This window comes from Phoca vitulina, unplaced genomic scaffold (genome assembly GCF_004348235.1).
Source record: "Phoca vitulina isolate PV1807 unplaced genomic scaffold, GSC_HSeal_1.0 scaffold8, whole genome shotgun sequence".
In the NCBI taxonomy this organism is placed as follows: Eukaryota; Metazoa; Chordata; class Mammalia; order Carnivora; family Phocidae; genus Phoca; species Phoca vitulina.
The window spans coordinates 26,133,126-26,158,537 of record NW_022589711.1 but is presented as its reverse complement, the minus strand read 5'-3'; the positions used below and the strand labels follow the sequence as shown (position 1 = coordinate 26,158,537).

Below are 25,412 nucleotides of genomic sequence, written 5' to 3'. Positions count from 1 at the left end.
CCAGAACTGAACACAGTTCTTCAAGTATTATCAGCAAAAGATATATTGAATGAATAATGGCCAAAATGTAGTGAGGCAAAAAGCTGAAGCTGCTTGCATTTATCAGTTTTAGTTTTGAAAAGGGTATAGGTACAGTAAAAGTAAATGTTTTAAATTGACCTATTTGTAGAAATAAGGTAAAATTAAGTCTATATCTTAAGACTATGAAGACATAAGACTGTGTAGACTTACTGAGACTGTAGATGATATAATGTTTCACCTTTAGTTTTAAAGATTTTATTTTTAGAGAGAGAGCGTGAGCACATGTGAGCAGGGTGAGGGACAGAAGGAGAGCTAGAAAATCTCAAGCAGACTTGCACTGAGTGCGGAGCCCCATGCGGGGCTTGATTTCATGACCCTGAGATCATGACCTGAGGCAAAATCAAGAGTCAGACGCTTAACCGACTGAGCCACCTAGGCTCCCCTCACCTTTACTTTTAATAATGCTTTCCTAATCAACAAATACTAAGAACACAATTATAGTGCAGGAAGTGGTTGCCTCCTGTGGTGAGTTATGCAGATGTGTATTGTTGTTTCACTGAAAGTATAAATAGGCACAGATGGGTTATCATGAATCCCAGCAGCTATACATGTGTGTGGCCACAGTTGTAGTATACCAGACAGAATTCTGAAGAAAATTACAGTTTAAGTAAAATAGACTTTACTTTTTAATATATATTTGAGAATGGTTAAGCAAATATTTTACTTATTTATTACTCTAGTTAATTGATTGAAGAACTGAAATCGAGAATTTCTGGAGGTTTTCTTTTGGTATAGTTTGTGATTACTTCATGTATTATACAATGTTTAGTACTTTATGTTTTAATTATTTATGTGTGTAACAGGCAACTCAAAGTTGTGTTGACGAATGTCCTATGGACGGATTTAGGACGAAAATTCAGAAAGACCCTACCTAGAAACGATGCTAATTTATGTGATGCCAACAAGGTGCAATCAGACTCATTGCCTTCGACATCTGTTGACAGCCTAGAGACATGTCAAAAATTAGAACCTCTTCACCAAAGCCTTAATTTATCTAAAAGGTATGTTGTTCAGTATTGATTTTGTTCAACCTACCACATTGAAATAGTAGAAGTCCAATAATCTTAAAATTGTTAAGATTGTTGGAAATGATTTTTAAGAAAATCTGCATATACAGGTATGCCCCACTCTAATCTTAAAGCTGACAATCTCAATTTACAAAGTTAATGATAGTTTTGCACTTCATTAAGTTGACATAAAATTATTTTTAAAGCCAAGTATCTTAGTACATTTAACTTACTTTATAATGTGTTTCACATATACATATTTTTAGAGATTCATTTATGATATAAAATGAAGATACATATATAGATAGATAAGTAAGGACCCAGTTTAAATAACATGAAAGGTATGCTAGAATGGAGAAAATAAAGAAAAGTATATATACTTATCTATTTATGTCTTGACAGAGTTTACAGAATTAATAGTTCATTTTTATTTTCTGCATCTTTAGCATACCTATTAAATATTATTTAAGTCCTTGCCACTTTTGACTTTGTGAGCTTTCTTGTATTTTACATGCATTTTTAAAAAAAGGAGCTGATATTGAAATATTACCCCAGATTTTTAATAATAAATATACAGTTTAATTTAGAAAATAAGACCAGTTTTATTTTATATTTTTTAAAGGAATTGTGTATGGAGTCTGGAATTAGCTCTGGGAATTTGTGATCTGTAACATAATATTTTTAATGTGTCATTTACAGTTTTAACCCTTAAATGAATATGTTTTGAGGAAAGTACTTTGCTTTCAATTAGAATAACTTGTCATTAGCTAGGTAGTGCTTTGGTTATATATGGTGTGTAATCTAAATGGTAGTATATAAGTGCTTTAAGCCAAGTCCAGATAAAAACTGCTAACTTTCCACACAGTTATTTAAAAAATAAAAGTAGATAGCTGTATATTAATTTTAAAGGAGGACACTTCTTTAAAAAAAGGCCAAAACAAAAAGCTAAGAAAATGAATTTCCTTATTAGATCATACCTGATATAAATTTAACTGTCTAAGGCACCCTAAATCTTAGAGTCAGTCAGGTAGGGGCTGGATTATATGTTCATGAAACTGAAATGTAGTATGAAGTTAAAAGTCCCAATAAGATTCTAATTTGGTTTTTACTGTGTGTGTGTGTTTGTGTGTGTGTGTGTGTATGTGTTTGTGTGTGTGTGTGTTTGTATGTTTTCCTTTCACTTCCTGGGGTGAACTACCAGCTAGTCCAGACCTTTTCTCGCAGCTCCAGGGGTCCTAAATTGAACTTGTTCCAAAGTGAATGCATTATCTTTGTTCTTAGACTTATTCCTATTTCTGTATCCCCTCTCTGTCTGAGTATATGACTCCTCTTTCTCTCATATCCTTTATATCCAGTCATTTTTCTTTTTTTTTTTTTTTAAAGATTTTATTTATTTATTTGAGAGAGAGAATGAGAGAGAGAGAACACATGAGAGGGGATAGGGTCAGAGGGCGAAGCAGACTCCCTGCCGAGCAGGGAGCCCGATGCGGGACTCGATCCAGGGACTCCAGGATCATGACCTGAGCCGAAGGCAGTCGCTTAACCAACTGAGCCACCCAGGCGCCCTATCCAGTCATTTTTCATGTATAGTTATTTTTGCCTCCTAAATCTGTCTTGAAATGATCTCTTCTCCATTTTTATTGCCACTGCCCCAGTCAAGCTGTGATAACTGTGCCTTTATTACTATGATAGTATTGGGCTTCCTGTGTTTGGTGTTTTTTTTTTTTTTCTTGAATATTTCTCTATATTGTTGCTAAGTTATTCATTCTGAAAGGCAGATGTTACTTTTTGCTCTCTAGTTTAACATCTGTCTTTCTGTGGCTCCATATAACCTCCAGGATAAAGCTCAAACTCCTTAGCTTTGCATACAAGGCCCTTAATGATCTCACCTTTGTCTATCTCTAGCTTTGTGTCTGTCTCTTCCACATTCATAACTGGGCTTTAGTCTCTAGGGAACTAGTGGTAGCTCAGTGAATGTCCTGTTTTATACCTTTGAGCTCATGCTGTTTGTTCTCTTATTTTGGAAACAATTCTCCTTTTCCCTTTTACGGACATCTTTTAGTCTTCAACATTGAATTCATATGCCATCTTTTTGGGATAGTTTCCTTGATTCCACACCCTAATTTGTGTTTAATCCTGTTTTTTCTCTTGTTAAGCAGCCTGGTCATATATCATAGCACTTATCACACTATTTAGTTTCTCTGCCTCCCTGACAGTAAGCTTCACAAGGGCAGCAACTACATTTTATTATTTTTACTCTGATACTAATACCTGGGCACATTGCTGGGTGCATAACTGAATACCCAATCAATTTTTGCTGAATTCAAGGAAGAGGTTGCTTCTCAGCAGAATTACATCTCCTGTCTCTTTGACTGAAATGTATTTTCATCCATTAGAACCAGTTATTTGTTCTGTAATTTTGGTGACAACCAGAAAAAGAGATATTACAAGCTTCAAATAAGAACATTGGAGAACAGTTTAAAGGTATAGGTTTGGGTAATGTTTTCTGTATAGGACTTGCTATGTGGAATAGGAGACTTATTCTTTCTTCAGTCTTTGCTTAACTTTAACATGATGCTTTTTGTCTTATTTTCAGTTTTACTTAGGTAGGACCTCATTTCAGAGAGATGAAAGGGAGGAAAATTTATTTTTGGCTTTTAATTTCATCCTAAATTAAACTATTAAGTAAACCAAAATTACTCATTCAGTCACCAAAATGACATTTTTTTTTTTAGAAATTTTATTTGCATTTTAGGATCTAAACCATTTTAGATGGTCCTTTTATGTCAGGACAATTTAGCCTTTTAATTTCTTGGTAACATTGAGAAGAAAAACAGAAAACATAATCCAAATCCATCTTCTTAAATAATGAAGAAAAGGGTCAAGAGTTTTAGAAATACCAAAGTAGCAGTATGTGGAATGTACAAATTTCTGTTTAAATAAGTAAACAGTATTTTAGTGTATATTTTATTTCCATATGTGATTCACATCTATTTTCCTGAGACATAACTTTCAGACATTTATAAACCTTGGTCATTAGGCAAGAAAGAACCTACTGGGACACATATACAAGGCTTTTGAGAAGATAAACTGTCTTTCTCCTCTTTTCATCAGTTGGCACCAGGAAATTATTAGAGAAATATGGAGACAGTGTACCCATCTTTCATTAAGAAGAGTTAGGTCCCAGTTCTTGGAATATCCCTAATTATATTTATTCATTTTTCTCTTAAATTTACACATGTTTGAAGTTTTTAAAAATTACATAATTTAGTTATTGTGATGGTAAGACTTTTTGGATACTATAGTATTTCTGGCACCTTAAGATTTCTTTAAGCCAGTGTAATTTTAGTTGAATGACAATTTATTCACTTAAAATTTAGCTTAGTAAAAGAAAAGAGCAAATTTAGAAAATCTGTGAATCACTTTTAAGAATTATTGAGCAATTAAAATTGTTTTCTCTACATAGCTTAAACTGATTTAGAAAGTATGTTTTGAATTATATCATTGAGATAAGAATGGATTTATGAGAACCCTATAAAATGTCACATAATACAGTTTTAGAAAGGCATTCATCTAAATGAAAACAAAATGAAAACTAAATTAGTACTGTAATTTTTTGCTTGCTGTAGCTTTATTACCAGATACAATTATGTTGTCTTTCAACAAGCGTTGCATCTCTTTAAAAATTTGCTTTTAACATGAAGTTTATATTAATAGCTCCTACCAATTTTTCTCATTTATTAAATTATTTGAACCTTACATTTACCTTGCTACTTATGCTGGTAAGGACTCCACAATTTATAATTGAAAAAATTAAGAATCAGAGAAAATAACCATGCAGAGAAATAATCAATAAATGGCATTAATTCTCAGGCCAGTATACTTTCTGCTTCATCTCACTGCATTGCAAAATTTGTTTCTGCTTTGGTTTAGCATATTATATTTTGAAATGTGATTTCATAATATTAGTAAATAAACTTAAATAAATGCCATTTTATTTTACTTACTGTTATTACTTACATACTCAGGAAAAAAAATTGGATAGTCTGTGAAAGGACGGTTTTTTGGTCCTTTCTTCCATATTGAGTTAGTGTGAAAGATGAAATATACACCTTTATATATTTCTTGTGAAAATTCAGAATCTTTTGAAATTCTGACTAGCCATGAAATTTCCATGGCAATGCTAACTTAAATAGTCGTATACCAAAAGATGGCTTAGGTATTATGAACTTAGTCATCAGTATAAAGATTTGTATTCTCTAAGGCTCTCACACAGAACTCTGTTTCTTCAAGGTACCCAAATTACATGAGTTGCAAATAGTTGATGAAAGATGTTTGGGATATGGCCGTGGTGTACTATAGGCATTGCTAACTATTTAGTTATGTACTTTTTTTTTTTTTTAAGATTTTATTTATTTATTTGACAGAGAGAGACATAGCGAGAGAGGGAACACAAGCAGGGGGAGTGGGAGAGGGAGAAGCAGGCTTCCCACTGAGCAGGGAGCCGCCGAGCAGGGATCCCAATGCGGGGCTCAATCCCAGGACCCCCAGGATCATGACCTGAGCCCAAGGCAGACGCCTAACGACTGAGCCACCCAGGCGCCCCGAGTTATGTACTTTTCTAATAAGATGTTTTCATCAAGATTGCAGAGTATGATAAATTAGGACAATTAAGGACCATTTGAAAGGATAATTTATAACTTTGAGGAAGACTTCAATAATAGGAAAATAAAAGCGAGTTTCCTTTTACTATGTATTTACTGTGTGCCAGGACTTGTACTAACTGCTTTACATCTAATATCTCATTTCATTTTAACTTTGTAAGGTAGATTTTCTCCTAATTTTAGAGATGAGAAGATCAATGCTAAGAGGAAAAATTATGGTAAATAACTTGACTAAGTTATATTATTAGGTGCTGAAATCAGAACCTGATCCTATTTTTGTCTGACTCTAGAGTCATTGTTCTTGATTCCTGTACCACAGTGCTTTTCACTCTTCCGAAATTTAGCTTTTTTCATAAGTAAAGCAGGAATTGGACTTTATGACATATTTTCTATGATATCTAAATTATTGACCTTTAAATATTCTACTTATTCTTTAATTTTTTTCTTGTGGCATTTTGTTCACATTCTAAGAATGCTATCTCATTGAAAGGTATACTGCTGCTGAGATAGTGCCTTGACCTTCTGATAGCTTAAAAGGCCCTCTAGGGTTCTTGTGCTTTAGAGATGCAGGTTCTACTGCAGTTTGGTATATAATTTTTTCACATGGCTTTTGGGTCAGTTTTGATATTTTTCTCTTTTAGGACAGACTTTCAGCTGTTTGTTTAACTTAAAAGGTTTTATTTATCCTCCAAGATTCTTTTTTCATATCTTCTTTGCTTTTTGCTTTCTTTAAATCTAGTGGCAAAATAAACTATACAAGAATATGGTGATCATTTATTACTGAGAAGAGAATTCCGATCTTTAAAATTTACAATTTGCTTGCTGATATTTGTACTTTTTGTTGTTGTTGATTATTGTCTTCAACACTTTGTACAGAAGTAATCTTTTATGGAATCCATCTCTTCTATTTGTAGAGACAGCTTTTTTTAGGGACTCAACATTTTAAAACATACTTAAACATATTATAGTCAGGCATTTAAACAGATACTAAATGAGAGCTGACATTTCTTTGATGTGTTTCCTTATGTGCCCTAAATTTTCTCTTTACTGAAATGCTACAGTTTTTATATTATTTTTATTATAAACCACATTTTAGAATTCAGTAATGATAGGGGACCATAAAAAGAGTATATTATCAATTCTTAAAATGAGTTATCAATTTTTCAGATTCTCTCATATCTTTAAGTAAAATTTATTTACATTAAGGTATTTATCTGAAAAGAGATAATTCTAACCTGAATAAAATTATATCTGCTACTATTTCTGTACTTCCCCTAAAGTATTGAGAAACACAGATGAGTTTTCATTGAACTATAGTTGAAGTTTTTTGTTTTTTGTTTTTTTTTAAAGATTTTATTTACTTATTTGACAGAGAGAGACACAGCGAGAGAGGGAACACAAGCAGGGGGAGTGGGAGAGGGAGAAGCAGGCTTCCCGCCGAGCAGGGAGCCCAATGCGGGGCTCGATCCCAGGACCCTGGGATCATGACCTGAGCCAAAGGCAGATGCTTAACGACTGATCCACCCAGGTGCCCCTAGTTGAAGTTTTTTTTAGTGATTTATTTCATAGCAATTTCTAGTGTGAGGTCAGTTAAAAGAAATCTTGAGACTCCTTTCTGGTCCTATATTGCCTCCATTCCCACTTCAAATCAAGGATTTTAAAGAGGTTTCTCTCAGGCATCAAATACACAAAGCAGACTGTAATAACTAGGATCCTTAGAGATTTAAATCTTATGAGAAAGTAGAAAAATATCTCTGCCCTCCCTCACAATTAGTGGTTGTACTAGATGACAGACTTCCTTCCCCTTCTTTCTTCACTCAAACTCTGAGTTTAGAGAGTTGTATTTATGACTAGCCTTTGCTTTTACATCATATATACTACTTAATCATTGCAATACTTTTTTTGTGGAGGTTGTGCTGGAAAAGCATATTTTCAAAGATTTCCTGCAGGATCTATAGAAAAGCTCAGTTGTCTGGATCCTTTGACAACTTAGTATTAAGGATATGTGTAATGGAATAAAATTAAGAAACCAAAAGATAATAGGCCCAGGTTCTTCTACTAGAAGAGTTGTACCTTCAGCCATTTAACTTTTCTGAGCTTTGAGTTCTTCGTGTTTAAAATAAAGAGCAGACTGAAATTATTTTAAAGTTTTCCTAAGATCTGAAATCCCATTCTGTCTGGAACATAGTGTGAAAAGAACATAATGCCTCTATGCAGTAAAAATAAGGGAAAACCTCTAGGTACTACAGCAAATGTAACAGTACAGGGACGCTCAGGTTTCATTTAAATGGAAGTACTCAGGCTCTTTCTAAATGTTTTCTGTTGTCTCTCACAAATGGTCAGTAAAGTGCTGCAAATGACATTGGTAACAGTCAAGGAGAATATCTGATGAAGAGGAGATAGGAAAACTTAAAAAATACAGTAACAAGAACTAAGAACATTATAATTTGGTTTGGGTTGGTCAGTTCAGGGCCAAATAATTGCCGTAGGGCATCATTGCTGTGTGGCAAAGTATGTCAGTTGTTCATAATAACAATTGGCTAACCAAGAAAAGATTATATTTATCCTCTTCTGTTTAAGAAGATATCAGGCTTTTATATAGTGCATTCGATGTGAACCCCACTAATTTTAAAAAATTTGGAGCTTTAAAAATACACTTTAATTTTCTGCACATTTGATTTATTGGCTCTTTCCTTGGTGCTGTTATATAAAGCATATATATTACCACCGGTATGTGTGCTGTTTCACTTATGGAATCTATCATTACCACAGGTGCATTCTGAATGATTTCTTTCCTTTTGGATTTAGCATTTCTCATTTGCCAATTACAAGTATGTAATTATTTATCAAGAACTTTCTGTTGAATGAGAAGAATAAAGATTTCTTGAATTTGTTTGTAGTAATCTGTGTTTTTAATAAATACTGGAAAAGAAAAAGAATTTTTGAGAAAAATTGGTTAAAATTTTAAGCACCCCAATAGCATCCATTAGTACAGTTAAACCATTATTGTGGCAGGCTAATCTGTGCCAATTTGTAAGACACAAGTACTTCTAGAAACATAAAAAGAATGTGTTCCTACAGCGTATTTATGGGCTGATTTCTAGACTGATATAGTTCTAATAGCTTACTTGTGCAAAGATGAAAATGTTTGAAAAGTCAACTTCCTAGAATACATTTTTTACTGCAAACCTCAGTACAGTACAGTGTTTGTTATTTTGTGTGACAGGATACCCAGAGTTATATTGACGAATGTCCTGGGAACGGAGTTAGGAAGAAAATACATAAAGACCTCATCTGTAACTGAGGCCAGTTTGGGTGATACAGACAACTTGCAATCAGAGCAGCTTTCTTCATCATCTGATGGCAGCCTAGAATCTTGTCAAAATCTAAATCCTCACAAGAGCTCCTTTTTAACTGAAAGGTATGTTTAGTGATAACTTTACTCAAAATAAATATTATACTTATTCTAATGAGCCTCTATTCTTCCCCCATAGATGCGTTATTGCAAAAAGTGAGGGCAAATGTGCTCTGATGGCTAGTATGACTTTTGTCCCCCGGTGGCTTGAGATGGCTGTTGGAACCAGCAGTCTGTGGATAATAATCAGTTTCAAAAAGTACACTGTACTTGTGTTTTGGGAAAATAGATGTAGACTTTTAAGGAAAATTGAGTTACCTATTTCAGTATTTCAGTTTATTTGATATAATTGAAATCTATTCCTCTGAAATTTTTAAGTTCCTCTTCCTCCTCTGTCCTGTTTATCTCTCTGGCCATCTGTCAGTCTATCCATCCATTCATCTATCTCTCCATCTTGTTGTATTCACTGTTTTTATGTCTAGATTCTAGAATTGTATTTGGCACCTAGTACTCAGGAGCTATTTTCTGATTGAATGGCTGAATGTGTTCCTCACAAAAATGGTTTGAGATAGTGAATTCTATTAACAACTATAGCTTACTGAGCCAGTAAGAGAAATGGAAATCTGAAGTTGCTTTTGTTTTAAGCTGTAGGAGATGCTCAGGTAGGGACTGTAAATAAAAAAGAAATTGTGGGTAAAGCTAAGTTAGTTAGTTAGTAAGTACTACTAAATCTTTTAACTTTCATTTACCATGAACTTTTTAATTTTCTGCCTTCAGCCAGTACAATAAATAGTTTTGATCTGAGTGAAACATTATTGATCCATTCTTTTTTTTTTTTTTTTTTTAAAGATTTTATTTATTTATTTGAGAGAGAGAGAATGAGAGACAGAGAGCATGAGAGGGAGGAGGGTCAGAGGGAGAAGCAGACGCCCTGCCAAGCAGGGAGCCCGATGCGGGACTCGATCCCGGGACTCCAGGATCATGACCTGAGCCGAAGGCAGTCGCTTAACCAACTGAGCCACCCAGGCGCCCTATTGATCCATTCTTATTTATTTTTTTTTAATTTGCTCTCAATCATCCACAAGTAGCTTCTGTTTTGTATTTCTCTTGTAAGCCTAATTATGTTAAAGAGTATTATAGCTGCCTTTTTAAAGATCTGTAACAAATTTCTTATATTTCTAACACACTTTAGTTTTAAACTAAACTGTTTATTTGATATGAACTTAAATATTTTACAAAATTTTTCTCCCTTTGGAGAATATTTTATGTTTCACATCACCTCTACCTAGTGAATCCTCGTTGACAGTTTTGACTTTATACTTTATTAGGTCTTTTTCTGAATTTGCCAGAGTTTCAGTGGCATCATTCAGTTACTAATGTATTTACTGTGTAAATTAATGTGTAATTAGAAATGTTAGACATGCTTAATCAGTTTGTACTATAGGTATTTATTTCTGCCTCCTCTACTAGACCATGAGCTCCTTAAGGAGAGACAGCATGTCTTAATTGCATTTATACCCAGTGCTTAGCTCAATATATATTTTAATTTTGTGCACTTGGGTAAATGTTCGTGTCATTTAATCTTGAGTTTTGGTTTTCTGAGTTGTAGGAAGAGAAATAACCTTTTTACATCACAAAATTGTTTATTCTCTTTTAATTAAATATCACATGTGAGAATTCTTTGTGCACATAAAGTATCATACAAATAAAAATGTTAATTGATGATACTTTCTATAGAAAAAGTCACTTATTATGTACTGTCACCATGGAATTCAAAAGACATCAGTGCACATTCATACTGTTAGGAAAAATAGCATTATCATGAGGATTCTATGGAACTATCAAATTGTAATCTGTACTGTACAGGCTTTATACCAATTTGGGGCCAAGATTTAATAATAAGAGGTCTAAAATTTCTGGGTGTTCTCATAATAAGAGGTCTAAAATTTCTGGGTGTTGTTAAAATCTGTTCAGTGAGAATGCTAGCTTTCCTCAAGTCCTTTCTAAATGGTTATGAAATTTCCAGGTGGTATTTGATGTGGGCTCTGAAAATTCATTCTCTTGGTGGTAATTTTTTTGACTGTTATATTTAGAATAGGCATAGACTTTGGAGTCAGACATCTGGATTCAGATCTTAGCAGTATTGCAAATGTGCTGATTTACCTTGGGCAAGTTACTTATTTTATCTTTAAAACAGAGGTAGTAACACACATCTTATAAGATTATTGTGCAGATTTAAGGAGATAACTATGTGAAGTTCTTAATATAATGTCAGAAACTTAGTAAATGATTAATAAATGTTAGTCATTATTTTTGTGTTTCTCTTATTGATGCTGCTATCAAAAGTACTATTACTGGTGCTGTAGTTGATGCTCCTGAAGTCTTCTATGGTGAGGATGCCAGCGTCTGATCCTGAGATCTCTGCTACCCCTGTTACTATTACCAGTATTGCCAAGGCAATTGTCACAGCCATACTAGTATTAGTTTGATTCTCTCTTCCCTTAAAATGAATTCATTTTGAGGAGAATCCAGAGTGCCTCATGGGAATAAATTGCAAGTATGGCCATACCATGACTTCAGTAGATGTGCCTGATTAAAACTGAATATAGCATGAACACAGGGTAGGCTCAAGGATGGGATTCTTGCTGTAACCAGCCTCCTCCCAGCCTGCCTATCTTAAAATCAGGAAGAGTAAATAGAAATTATTTAGATCTTGTGAGAAGACATGATATTCTGACATTATTGTTATTGTCGTTATTGCGAAGAATGTGGTAAATATCCCAACTCTTTGTTACAAAGTTATAATGTCAATTAACAACTAAAAATTGGTGGGTAGGAGAATGGGGGTTATGACTGAAAGGAAGTTTTCTCTGAAAATCTAGCACTTATGCCCTTGATAAAACCTATGGAAAAATGTTTTATAAAGGCTAAAAGTCTTATTTTAGCCTTAGCCTATCTTTAGTGTTCAGAACTGTTGTTATTACTATAATGACAACTCGAATAGAATTTATGCAGGAAAAAAATACTGTATTTTATACCAAAAATAAAGGAATCGTAAGAAAACACCAAGGGTGAAAAGGAGTTTGAATTAAAATGGTCTCTTTGAAGTAGCATATTTGTTTTTTCTAGATGGCAACTTATTATTTGAAAATACAGAAATTTATTAAGCTTTCTATTACTCCTTTAAAAACTTAACTAATATTTATTAAGTCTTTATTATGATATTACACTGTGATAAATGCTATACCTGTACTAACTTATTTAGTACGGGGTTGAATTTTATCTCAGTCTATTTGTTTAACTTCTTTCTCTATGCCTCAGTTTACCTCATCTGTAAAATAACATAATAATGCCTAGGTATGCTGGAGAGTAAATGAGAAAATTTGCTTTTCTCTTGTAACTTGATAGTTTGCCAATCAATACATAGAGATATATCTCCTTTTACAAATATATGCTTCCTTATGAGTGGACATTTAGGATATTTTTCATTTTTCTTTGTATAGCATTGCTACAGTAAGTTTGTGTATTTTTATAAATCCTGTGCCATTCTTTTATATTCTAACCAGAATTAAGTGTTTTCATTGAAAAAATTTTTGATAACCTGTTGGCAAAAATAAATACAACTTTACATGAAATTGCTTTCATTTCAGTCATTTTTTATTTTTAGTGAAGATGGATTTTGTATTTTCTCTTAGTCTTTGTATGTATTGGGGTGTTCCATCTGTTATTGACTGTAAGAACTCTTATTAAAGGTATTAACTCTTTGTTATATGTGTTGCAAAAAATTTTTTCAAGTTTCCTATTTGTCAACTTCACTTTGTTTATAGTATCTTCTGTAGTATGTAAACTTAAAATTTTATTTTGTAAAATATGTTAGTTTATCCTTGGAAAGACTTCTTCGGTCCCAGGTATAGAAATAGGTTAGTTAAGTGGTGTTTTAATTTGTGATTTATATGAGATATCATATTCAGAACAACTGTCTAGAGATTACTTTCCTAAATGAAGTTCTGATTCGTTTTTTGCCTGTCTGTAGTCTGGTATAAATGTCTTTGGGTGGTTGGGGTGCTTTCACCTTTTGGCTGTTGTGTATAATACTGTTACAAACATTGGTGTGCAAGTGTCTTTATCTCTACTTTCAGTTCTTTTGCATATCTACCCAAAAGTGGAATTTCTGGATTATACGGTAATTCTCTTAGTCATTTTTTGAGGAACCACTGTACTGTTCTCTATAGCAGCCATACCATTTTGCATTGCCATTAGCAGTGCATAAGGGTCCCAGTTTCTCCACATCCTTGTTAAAACTTGTTATTTTCCTTTATTTTTTTTTCCATAATAGCCATCCTAATGGGTGTGATGTGATATCTCATTGTGGTTTTGATACAGATTTCCCTAATGATTAGTGATGCTGAACATCTTTTCATGTGCTTGTTGGCCATTCATGTATGTTCTTTGGAGAAATGTCTATTCAAGTCCTTTGCCCTTTGATGAATCATGCTGTGTTTTACTTTTGAGTTTTAGGAGTTCTCTGTATATTCTGAATATTAATATCTTATCAGAAATATGATTTTCAAATATTTTCTCTGATCTTCTCTGACCATATGGTATGAAGTTAGAAATCATTAATGGAAGGAAAACTGGAAAACTCAAAAATTGGTGGAAATTAACACACTTAAAGCAACCAGTGGGTCCAAGAAGAAATCACAAGGAAATTAAAAAATGCTTAGGAATGAATGAAAATGAAAACATGGGATGCAGCAAAAGCAACGCTAAAGGAGAAATATATAGCTGTAGATGCTTACATTAAAAAAGAAGAAATATCTAAAATCATCAACCTAACTTTATAACTTAAGGAACTGGAAAAAGAAGGATAGTTTTGCCAGGTACAGGATTTCTGGTTGACAGTTCTGTCCTTCAGTACTTTGAATATACCAACCCCATGCTTTCTGGCCACTATGGTTACTGATGAGAAATCTCATGGAGTAGTCGTTGGTATGTGAAGAGTTCCTTCTTCCTTGGTACCTTCAAGATTTTCTTTGCCTTTGTTTTCTGACAACTTGATTATTAACATTTCTTGGTACAGGTCTCATTGAGTTTATTCTGCTTGTAGTCCCTTGGGCTTCTTGGATGTTTATATTCATGTCTTTCATCAAATTTGGAAATTTTTTGGTGATTATTTATTTCAGTAATTTCTCTGCTCCTTTATTTTTTCTCCTTCTGAGATACCAATGTTGCATATATTGGTCCACTTGTTGGTGTCCCACAGGTCCCTTAGGCTCTGTTGACTTTCTCAAATTTTTTTGTCTCTCAGATTTGATAATTTCTATGATCATCAAGTTATCTTTCTTTATTTCTTTTCCCTTTCCCTTCCCTAAATCCAGTACTGATGATGGACTGTTTCTTTTGCCTGTTCAAATCTGTTTTTGAGTCCCTGTAATGAATTTTTAATTTAATTTAATTTTTTTTTTTTTAAGTTTAAGTAATCTCTATACCCAACATGGGGCTTGAACTCACGACCCCAAAATCAAGAGTTGCATGCTCTCCCAACTGACCCAGCCAGGTGACCCATGTGAATTTTTCATTTTAGTTACTATACTTTTTAGCTCCATAATTTCCTTTTGATTTATTAATACATTTCATCTCTTGATATTTTCACTTACCCATAGATCATTTTCTTGACTTTGTCCAAGACTTTTTTTTTTTAGCTTTTTGAGAATCTTTAAGATAGTTGTTATAATGTCTTTGTCTATTGAGTCTACTTTCTGGATTTTTTCCCAGGGGCATGTTCTTTTGGTTTATTTTTTTTCTCTTTGAATCATCCATGATTTCCTGTTTGTTTGTATGCCTTGTGATTTTTTGGTTGTTGTTATTGTTGTTGAAAACACAGCACTTGAATCTTATAGTAAGTCTGGAAATCAGATTCTTCCCCTTCCCCAGGGTTTGCTGTTTTTTTTTTTCTTTCTTTCCTTTTTTTTTAATTGTTGCCTTTTAATTGTTGTTTTTAATTGTCTCTGTTCCGCACATCAGCTTGATATGTAAACATAGATCTTCCCAGGTCTTTCCTGAGCTTATGCCTTTCCCTAGTAATTTTTGTGACTTTTTGAATTCCCTTGTATATGTGATTATTTTCTAATACTCAGTCCTTAAATATTTGGTTCCCAAAAGGAGAAAATGGGAAAAATGAAGGGGGGGAGGATAAAACAAAATAGATGCTAACCCTATAAGTCTCCCGGAAGTCGTTTTAGCTGAATGGGAAAAATGTTGCGACATTGGTGGTGGTTGTTGCAACAATGGCTGTCTTTCTCTATGTCTGCTCATCCATGAGCAGAAACAGCCATCGGTGATCAGAATACAGATTCCCAATATTTGTGGAGAATAAGGTCCTTCTTGCTTACCTTGGTAATTGTAAGCTGTGCAAACTGTTTTAGGAACTTGGGCTTTGCTGCTTGCTTTGTTCCTAGAGGAGGTGACTGGGTCACTGCTACTACCTTTGGAGCTCAAATTGACTGAAATTAACTGCAATTTACTGTTGAACTTTTTGACTAGTAGTTGCAGCCTTTAGTAGACTCCAGAATTCCAAAATAGTTATATCAGACAGATTCTACCAGTGTGCTGTTGTCTAGGTGGCAAGATGGTAGGTGCTTCCTACTCCACAATCTTCCTGTGGTCATTTGTATATGTTTTATAGTTTACAGGGATCCTTGATTTATTCTTGGTATCTGATTTTTTTTCTTTTTTTAAGATTTTATTTATTTTTATTTGAGAGAGAGAGAATGAGAGAGAGAGAGTACATGAGAGGGGGGAGGGTCAGAGGGAGAAGCAGACTCCCTGCCGAGCAGGGAGCCCGATGCGGGACTCGATCCAGGGACTCCAGGATCATGACCTGAGCCGAAGGCAGTTGCTTAACCAACTGAGCCACCCAGGCGCCCCTGGTATCTGATTTTTTTAATGCTAATAAATGGTGTAAAAATTTCCATATTGTTAAATAGGTCTGAAAATGCAGTAATTACTATATAATGTGTTCTGAGAGAATGATATAGGCTAGTAATTTTATATAGTTTTTTACTTCACAATTTTTGCCTACTTTACTACCATAATGAGTTGTTTTATTAAAAATTATTATAAAAAAGAAAAAGAAAAAAATTATTATGAATAAAAGTATTGTATGTAAAGATTTCATTCATTCTTTGGCTATTTTAATTAGTACTAAATTGTTTTCCCAATTGTTTCTATCAATTTTTTTTTTTTAAAGATTTTATTTATTTATTCATGACAGACAGAGAGAGAGAGAGAGAGAGAGGCAGAGGGAGAAGCAGGCTCCCAAGGAGCAGGGAGCCTGATGTGGGACTCGATCCCAGGACTCTGGGATCATGACCTGAGCTGAAGGCAGACGCTTAACCATCTGAGCCACCCAGGTGCCCCTATCAATTTATTTTTAAAAATTAATTTTTTTGATATATTATTGATAGAACACTGTATTAGGTTTAGGTGTACAACATAACAATTTGATATATGTCTATATTGTGAAATTATTAACACAGTAAATCTAGTTAACATCCATCAGCGTGCATAGTTACTTTTTTTCTTGTAATGAGAACTTCTAAGGTCTACTGTCTTAGCAACATTTAAACGTACAATACGCTATTAACTATAGTCACCATGCTGCATGTACATTATACCCTAGCACTTAACTTGTCTTAAAACTAGAAACTTGTACCTTTTTACCACCTTCACCCATTTGCACACACTTCTCTCCAACCTCCCCATCCCCTGCAACTACCAATCTGTTGACTGTATTTAAGTGTTGTTTTTTTGAACTAAAACAGTGGACAATTTTATTTTCACATTTCACAATACAAATGAAAACTACTTTTGTTGTTGTTGTTGTTCATACTAACTCCCCTGCAAAAACTATTCTGTCTTTGATAGGAAGGGGGAGCAAGTCTTCCTTGTCATGCTGTTAGAAAACACCCAAAGTCACAGCACCATGATCTCCTGGTGAAGTAGAAAAAGTAGTATAAAATGGATGTAAAGAGGTTCCCATCTCTCCTTATCTGTCTGGTTGAGTCATTCCTGGCCAAGTGGGCACCGTCATGGGATGGGTAGGAAGTCTTATCACTGGGGGCCCAGGCATGATTGGCATGTGGCTTCCCAGAAGTGGCCTCATTACAGAAGCAGGTCCATTGGCATCATCCAAGGAGGAGGAGGGTCCATCATTGGCTTTATGGGAGGGACCGCCTATTGGGTGTTGGCATCATACCAGGCTGAGGAGGACCCAGGAGACTGGGGAGAAGTGGGATCATTGCTCCTACAGGAGGAGGAGCAAAGAATTGCCTAAGAGGTTTCATGAAACATAGCAGTTGAAATGTTGAAAATGTAGCAGTTGTTTTATTGATCAGGCTCTGAGCCTGCTCTTCCATCCATTTCTGATAGTAGTCTTTCACATTCTCTTTGTGTTTCCTACCACTGTACTGTGTTTTTCTGACAGATGGAGAGTCATGGATGAGGTATGTGTTGTGCCGGTTACAATAAGACTTAGGCATATTGCTCTGCAGGCTGTTGGCCACTCCCTGGTGTTTTTTGTTTTGTTTTTGTTTTTGTTTTGTAAATCTCACATATAAGTCAGGTCATACAGTATTTGTCTTTTTCTTTCTGACTTATTTCACTTAGCATAATGCCTTCAAGGTCCATCCATGTTCTTGCAAATGGCAGGATTTGTCTCTTTTTTTGTGGTTGAATAATATTTGTGTGTGTATGTGTCATATTTTCTTAATTCATCTGTCAGTGGACACTTAAGTTGTTTCCATGTGTTGGCTCTTGTAATAGTGTTGCACTGAACATCAAGGTGCAGATATCTTTTTGAGATAATGATTTTGTTTCCTGAGCATAAATACTCAGAAGTGGAAGAGCTGGATCATATGGCAGATCTATTTTTTATGTTTTGAGAAACCTCCATAGTATTTTTCACAATGGCTGCACCAATTTACATTCCCATGAAGAGTGCTCAGGGGTTCCCTTTTCTCTACATTTTTGCAACATGTGCTATCAGTGTTTTGTTTTGTTTTGATAATAATCATTCTGATGGGTATGATGTAATATCTCATTGTGGTTTTAATTTACATTTCCCTGATGATTAATGATGTTGCACTCCTTTCCATGTACCAGTTGGCCATTTGTATGTCTTCTTTGGAAAACTGTCTATTCAGTTCCTCTGCCCATTTTTTTTTTTTTTAAGTAGGCTCCAAGCCCAGCATAGAGCCCAACGTGGGGCTTGAACTCACCACCCCAAGATCAAGACCCAAGCTGAGATCAAGAGTCAGATGCTTAACCAACTGAGCTACCCAGGCACCCTCTGCCCACTTTTTAATAGAAAGTTTTCTATTGAGTTGTATGAGTTCTTTGTATGTTTTGGATATTAACCCCTTATTAGAGATATGGTTTGTAAATATCTTCTCCCATTCCATGTATTGCTTTTTCATTTTGGTGATGGGTTCATTTGCTGTGCAGAAGCTTTTTAGTTTTGTTGCAGGGTTGCAGGGTTCTTGTCTCATGCAGTCGAAAATGAATCTTGGGGACACAAAAGGGTGAAGTGAAGTGAGGTGAAGGTTTATTAAGTGAAGGTGAGAATAGAAAGGAAAGAAAAAATCTCTCTAGAGGGAGAAGGGTCTGGAACGGGTTGCCCCTGAGGGCTCTTAAGGTCAGTCTTTTATAGAAAACTGACCAGGGAACTTGGTAAATTTCTTGTCAATACATGGTGGATTTGTAAGTATCATGAGAATATCCTGTCTATGTTTAGAACCAACATGGTGGATTGGTAAATTTCATGAGCATATTCTGTCTCTATTTAGAACAAAGAAGGTGTTCCCTTCTCCCTGGTTAATATCTCATCTACAACATTTCTCCAAATCTGGGATTTCTGTGAGCCTGATTATGTAGCCCCCTGCCTGTCTCTTCCTGCCTAACCTTGCCTGTTCCTTATTCAGTTTGATGTAGTCTCACTTGTTCATTGTGCTTTTGTGACCTCTGTTTTATCATCGCCAAGACTGATGTTAATGAGCTTACTACCATGTTTTCTTCTAGGTGTTATATGGCTTCAGGTCTTATGTTTTAAGTTTTTAACTCATTTTGAAATGATTTTTATGTATGGTGTAAGGCAGGGATCCAGTTTCATTCTTTTGCATGTGACTGTCTAGTTTTCCCAACACTATTAATTGAAGAGGTTCTCCTTTCCCTATTGTATATTCTTGTCTCCTTTGCCATAAATTAATTGACCATATATGTGTGGATTTATTTCTGGCTCTCAATTCTGTTCCTTTGACCTGGGAGTCTCTTTTTATGCCATACCATACTATTTTAATTACTATAGCTTTGTAATATAGTTTGAAACCAGGAAGTGTGGCAGTTTTGTTTATCTTTTCAAAAAACTGGGTCTTACTTGTGTTGATCTTTTTTTTAAATATGTATTTTTAAAGATTTATTTTTTGAGAAAGAGTGTGCTCAAGTGGGGAAAGGAGCAGAGGGAGAGAATCTCAAGCAGATTCCCCACTGAGCATGGAGCCCAGTGTGGGGCTTGATCCCACAACCCATGAGATCATGACCTGAGCCAAAACCAAGAGTCAGACGCTTAACCAGCTGAGCCACCCAAGCACCCCTATTTTGATCTTTTCTATCATTTTTCTTGTTTTTGTTATTTCTGCTCTGATCTTTGTTATTTCCTTCTTTCTGCTAACTTTGGGCTTAGTTCTTTTTCTAGTTCCATGAGGTGTAAAGTGAGGTTGTTTATTGGAGTTTTTGTTTCTTAATGTAGGCATTTATCACTATAAATTTCCTTCTTAGAATTGTTTTTTGCAGTATTTAGTAAGCTTTGATATGCTGTACTTAAATTTGTATTTGCTTCAAGGTATTTTTTTGATCTCCTTTTTGATTTCTTCTTTGACAACTTATTCAGGAGCATATTGTTTAATCTCCATATATTTGTGAATATTCTAGCTTTTTCCTGTTACTGATTTTTAGTTTAATATTATTGTGGTTAACGATAGTTGGTATGATTTCAGTCTTATTTATTTGCTAAGACTCGTTTTTTGTAGTCTATCATATGATTTATGATTATCATATGATTATGAATGTTCCATATGCACTTGAAAAGAATTGTGTATTTCGGTGCTATTGGATGGCATGTTCTATAAATGCATGTTAGGTCCAGTTAGTCTAATGTACGGTTTTAGACCAATGTTTTCTTGTTGATTTTTTTTTGTTTTTTTTGGGGGGGGTCTGGATAATTTATCCATTGCTCAAAGTGGGGTGCTGAAGTTCCCTACTAATATTGTATTAAGTTTTCATTTATAGTAATATTGTGGTCATCATGTCAAAACTTGTTTTTCATACAACCTTATATTTTATAAATTTAATGAGTACCTTATAATATAAATTATTCCTTCTGTAGGTAAAATTTGTTACCACACTCCAAACTTTATTTTGTACTTAATTTTTAATATGTGAACCATGCTTGAAACATATTAACAATTACCTTTGGGTTATTATTTTTTGATTACGTATAGATGTGCTTATCATGTACTTTTGTTCATGGAATTTTTACTTTTTAAGCCTCTTTGATGTATTTAATACCTGTATCATTCTTTTGCTCATTTGCCTGTACCCAATCCTGTGGTGTCCATATCTTTTTACCCTCCAAAGAAATAGGGAGAATTTAATGGTAGAATAGGGATGAGAACTTATTTCTCAAATCTTAGTTCAATATTCTTTCTTCTGTTCAGATCATATACACTGCTATATGGGACTGTATTTGTAACCTGTAAAACTGGGTTTTATCTTCAATATAAATCAACTCGCTTCTTAATTCATTTGGATATAGGAGAGTTGAATATAATATTATTTTCTTTTGCAGGGTTTCCCAACCAAGAAAGACAGTAGATAATAATTATGCAAAGCAGGCTTCACACACTAAAGAAAAGCAAAGAGATGATGATGGCATTTCTCTTGTAGTATCTGATGCTCAACCTAAAGGTTTGTGAACCTTAGAAATTTGTTGTCATTTGAATTTTTATCTTTTGCATTTCTAATAATTTTTAAGTTATGGTTAACTTTATTTAATCTTTCATTAAAAGGATTTGTGGAAGTAAAGGGAGGTTATTTAGCAACACAAAGAAAATTGCTAAATTTGTTATTTGTACACTATGGCATACATTTCTTGATTTATTTACTAAGTCTATAATTTAAATTTGAATATTATTTCTTTTGTTGTTGTTGGGGCTGGGTATACAGCTATACAGTTAGAATGTTAGTTTAGTTGTTTGTAAGTGTTGTTTCCATGGATATTTCTGGTAATTGATATTGCTGCTAACTCAGTTATTATTCTTAGCTTCCCACTGTCTATCCTCCTATGACATACATTCTTTATTCATTAGAATTTCTCTCAACTCTAGGAGGATGCCAGTACAAGCCACTATTAGCAAATTTAAAGGTAAATACATCCCAGACTTCTGAAAATTCTTTTTAGGCCTCCTTGCATGTAGGGTTAATGAATTGACTTTTCTCCTTTTTGTCTTTCTTTTAAGATTTTAAAATAATTTACAAAAATTTGCACCAAAACAATTTACTACATTAGTCAGATATGGAACTAACATCTTCAGGGGTCTCTTGGATTACTGATTGCTTGAAACTAGTTGAGATACTTTGTTTTCTGAATGATTTTATAAATTATTCACTGGAAAAGATGGTTCTTTAATGATACTATGCAAAAATTCTTTGTACTTCATTTGAAACACAGCTATTTACAATTTTTAGTAGCCTTTTTTCAGAAGAGGAAAACTTAAAAAGAAACTAGACTAATAACCAGCTTCAACTCTTACTAGAGCAATCTAGAGAGAGCAGTGTAATTGTATACATAATCTTTCAATTGGTCACTAAGCCCTAGCTACACATAATAAAAGACATTTATTTTCTTATGAATTGTACTTTTTCCACAAATAATTTTCCTTAATTACCAAATAAAAAGTATTTTTACAAGTGGTCTCCGTTCACATACTATCTAGACACCACTGTTAAACCCTCACATTCTACTGATTTCCTGGATAGAGTAGGAATAGTTGAATAAAAAGTTCTGATTTGTACCCTTCAGTATTACTTCAAAGTCACAGTGGAATTTTAGACTTAGCAGGGAAAAAAATGCTTGATAAAAGAAACACTTTATAGTTCCTTAGTACCCTTGAAGGTTCTCTTCAGAGATAAAATGTTTTTAAGAAAAGTAGCTATTGAAACTTGATTGAAACTCACTATGTTTCCATCTTATGGATAATTGTGTCCAATACCAGTTTTTGTGTTGTTTTGTTTTTTAGAGAAGGAAAGAGGTGGGGAGGCAAAGAGGGAGAGGGAGAGTCTTTTTTTAATTAATTTTTTACTAAATTTTTTTTTTTTTTTTGAGAGAGAGCAAGTAGGGGGAGAGGAAGAGAGAGAATCTTAAGCAGGCTGCATGCCCAGTGTGGAGCCTGATGTGGGGCTCAGTTTTACGACCCTGAGCCAAAATCAAGAGTTGGACACTTAACTGACAGCCACCCAGGCATCCCCCAATACTAGTTTTTTAACATAAGCCCATAAATTAATAGGAATTCTGAATTCAACTCCCAAGTATACCATTCTTTTGTAGTACATTAAGTTTGTGTTGTGGAATTTACTTTTATGAAAATGATATATTGGAAATATATATATATATATATATTTTAAAGATTTTTTTTTTTAAGTAATTTCTGTACCCAACGTGGGGCTCAAATTCACAACCCCGAGATCAAGAGTCGTATGCTGTACTGTGTGAGCCACCCAGGCACCCCTGTATTGGAAATATTTAATACTCTTTTGTTTATAAGAATTTGTCACTTCTTTAATTTTATATACTAGTAAAATTTGTGCATTAAATTGTATATATTATGTAGGTAGAATCCTATTTTTATAACGGCAAGCTCTATCTAATAAATTTATTCTTGTTTTCCATGAGATAGTCTTGGCTGATGTGTGAATAGTAAATAAACTGAGGGAAAACTCCTGTATAATAGGGTTTTTCTCAAGCCCCTTTCCTTTCCTCAGTCTTTTTGCTATAGTATTTATGTTTAGAAATTGTAATTTGACATAGCACTTATATGTAGAAATTGTATTCGACTACCTTTCCGGTTTACAAAGTTACCAAAAAAAAAAAAAAAAAAAAGCTATTGTGCTGTCCAAAATACTATGTTGATGATTTAGGGGAGATTTTATTTTTCTGGGGGATAGAGTAAAGAGTATTTTCTTTGGAAATTGGAAGACTGTTGACCATCTTGGAATTTTGCCCTCAGTCCTGTCCCAATGCCTGCCTTTTAAGGAATGACAAAGAGATATTATGAATGTTAGTTATTAGGTGCCTATGAAGCAAGAATAAGGGCAAGAATAGTTTGAAGAGAAGGTGGGTAGTATTGAAGAACTTTGAATGAATGAAGAGGTCAGGCCAGTAAGTGTTACATGAATTATAAGTTATGAATTCAAGGAAGCTGCTTTGGGATTTTGTTTACATAAACTTTGAGTTGGTACTTATGTAGATTCAGAAAGCAATATAATTCAGGATAACCTTCAGTTAGGTAGAACCTTTTGGAAGGTATTTTTGTATAGTACATATATTTGATAACTGAAATACTAAGCATTTTTAGTAATTGACGTGGGTTTCAAATAATGCTTTGTTGATTTAAAAAAGGGAACATTTCTTTATCTGTAGGGGAGTAGATTTATTGGATACTTGAAATGAGATCTTGATTTTTAAAAAGAAGAAACAAACTGAACCAAATTGATAGCTTTGTGAATGATCACATATTATAGTCTGCTGCTGAGGTAAAATATTTTGGCTCGCTTTATTTATTTATTTATTTATTTATTTATTTATTTATTTAAAGCTTTTATTTATTTGTCAGAGAAAGAGAGAAAGAGAGAACAAGCAGGGGGAGTGGCAGGCAGAGGGAGAAGCAGGCTCCCTGATGAGCAAGGAGCCGGATGCCGGACTCAATCCCAGGACATGACCTGAGCCGAAGGCAGACTCTTAACCAATTGAGCCACCCAGGCGTCCTTTGGCTCCTTTTAAAAGAGCAGTGATTAATACTCATAATTATTGTCTCTTTTCACTTAAAAAAATACATACATGTAACACTTAAATTTTAAAAAGACGACTAATTTCTAGAATCACAATGAATTATCAAGACATTTTAAAATGCGAATTTTCCAAATTTTATTAACACTCCCCGTTCTTTTTGTATTACAATCAAATGTAATTATAGGAAAAGGAAAAACAGTTTGATTGCATTGCTTTGGTTACTAAAGAATACTCTCTTTTCATATATTTTCTCATTTATTGTACAATGAACATTTACTTTGTGTATGCAGCTTAAAATAGGGTATTTCTTTATATTCATCCATGTCAGTATGAGAATGTAACAGTGAACTTTTTTTTAGATTAGTTTTGGAAGTTGTACAGCAATTTTGATGATGTTTATTTGAGCTCTTCTAAAAGGGATTCTTTCTGTACTTTTTGGCCATATTTATGTTTCTCTTGTTTTTTAAGACCTCAGTAGTGGAAGTAGAGGTTGTGATCATCTTGAAGAAGGGAGCAGAAATAAGGATGATATATTTTCTGATTCAAAAATGGAACCTGCTCTGACTCCCAGGAAGAGAAAGAAAAGGCTTAGAAGTAATTTACCTGATTCTCATAATTCTTCTTCTGCGTTGTATGAATCAGCAGGACAGATAGTAAGTAGAGGTATTTAGATATTATATGAAATAATTTATTCTATCATAAAAATGAATTTACTGTGGCCAGATGATGTTCTTATAACTGTCTGCTTTTATCATTAGATTTCTTTCTTTTGTTTGCTTATTTTTTTGATTCTCTGTTTGATTTTTAAAAAATAACTTAAATGTTTTTTAGTAATATAGCGTTTGGAACAAATTTCAAAATTTATGAACAAGTAAAAAAGTTAAAAATGCTCCTTCTCTGATAGCACTCCTTACTTTGGTATATATCCATTGGACTTGTTCTCTTTTATTTTCCCTTATTTTAACCAGATATTATTAATACTCTATTCATATTGTCCAGTCAATTGCTTTTTCATATGCTGTGTAAAATTATTACCAGATTTCTTTTATCAGTAGTAATTTACTTACCAACTTCTTTAAGACTCTCTACCTCCGGTTTAGGGAATCTGTTGAAAGTGAAGAATTACCATACTTCATGCACATACTACCTATTTTCAAAACTTAGTGTACAGCTAATAAAAGTAA

At 33.9% G+C, this 25,412-nt stretch overlaps 1 protein-coding gene and 1 pseudogene across 5 annotated transcripts in view; one reads left to right on the top strand and one right to left on the bottom strand.

Annotated features, from left to right (window-relative positions):
- SENP7 (SUMO specific peptidase 7) overlaps window positions 1-25,412 on the top strand; it is a 139,884-nt gene that overhangs the window by 72,905 nt on the left and 41,567 nt on the right. For 2 of the 5 annotated variants that reach the window (XM_032406434.1, XM_032406433.1), the window contains 4 exons: window positions 885-1,082; window positions 8,979-9,173; window positions 21,010-21,128; window positions 24,697-24,881. In XM_032406434.1, coding sequence (XP_032262325.1) covers window positions 885-1,082; window positions 8,979-9,173; window positions 21,010-21,128; window positions 24,697-24,881 — 697 coding nt within the window. The remainder of the gene's footprint in view (window positions 1-884; window positions 1,083-8,978; window positions 9,174-21,009; window positions 21,129-24,696; window positions 24,882-25,412) is intronic. The other 3 variants (XM_032406435.1, XM_032406436.1, XM_032406437.1) reach the window with 3 other exon arrangements.
- On the bottom strand, window positions 16,557-17,724 carry LOC116633781 (annotated as a pseudogene).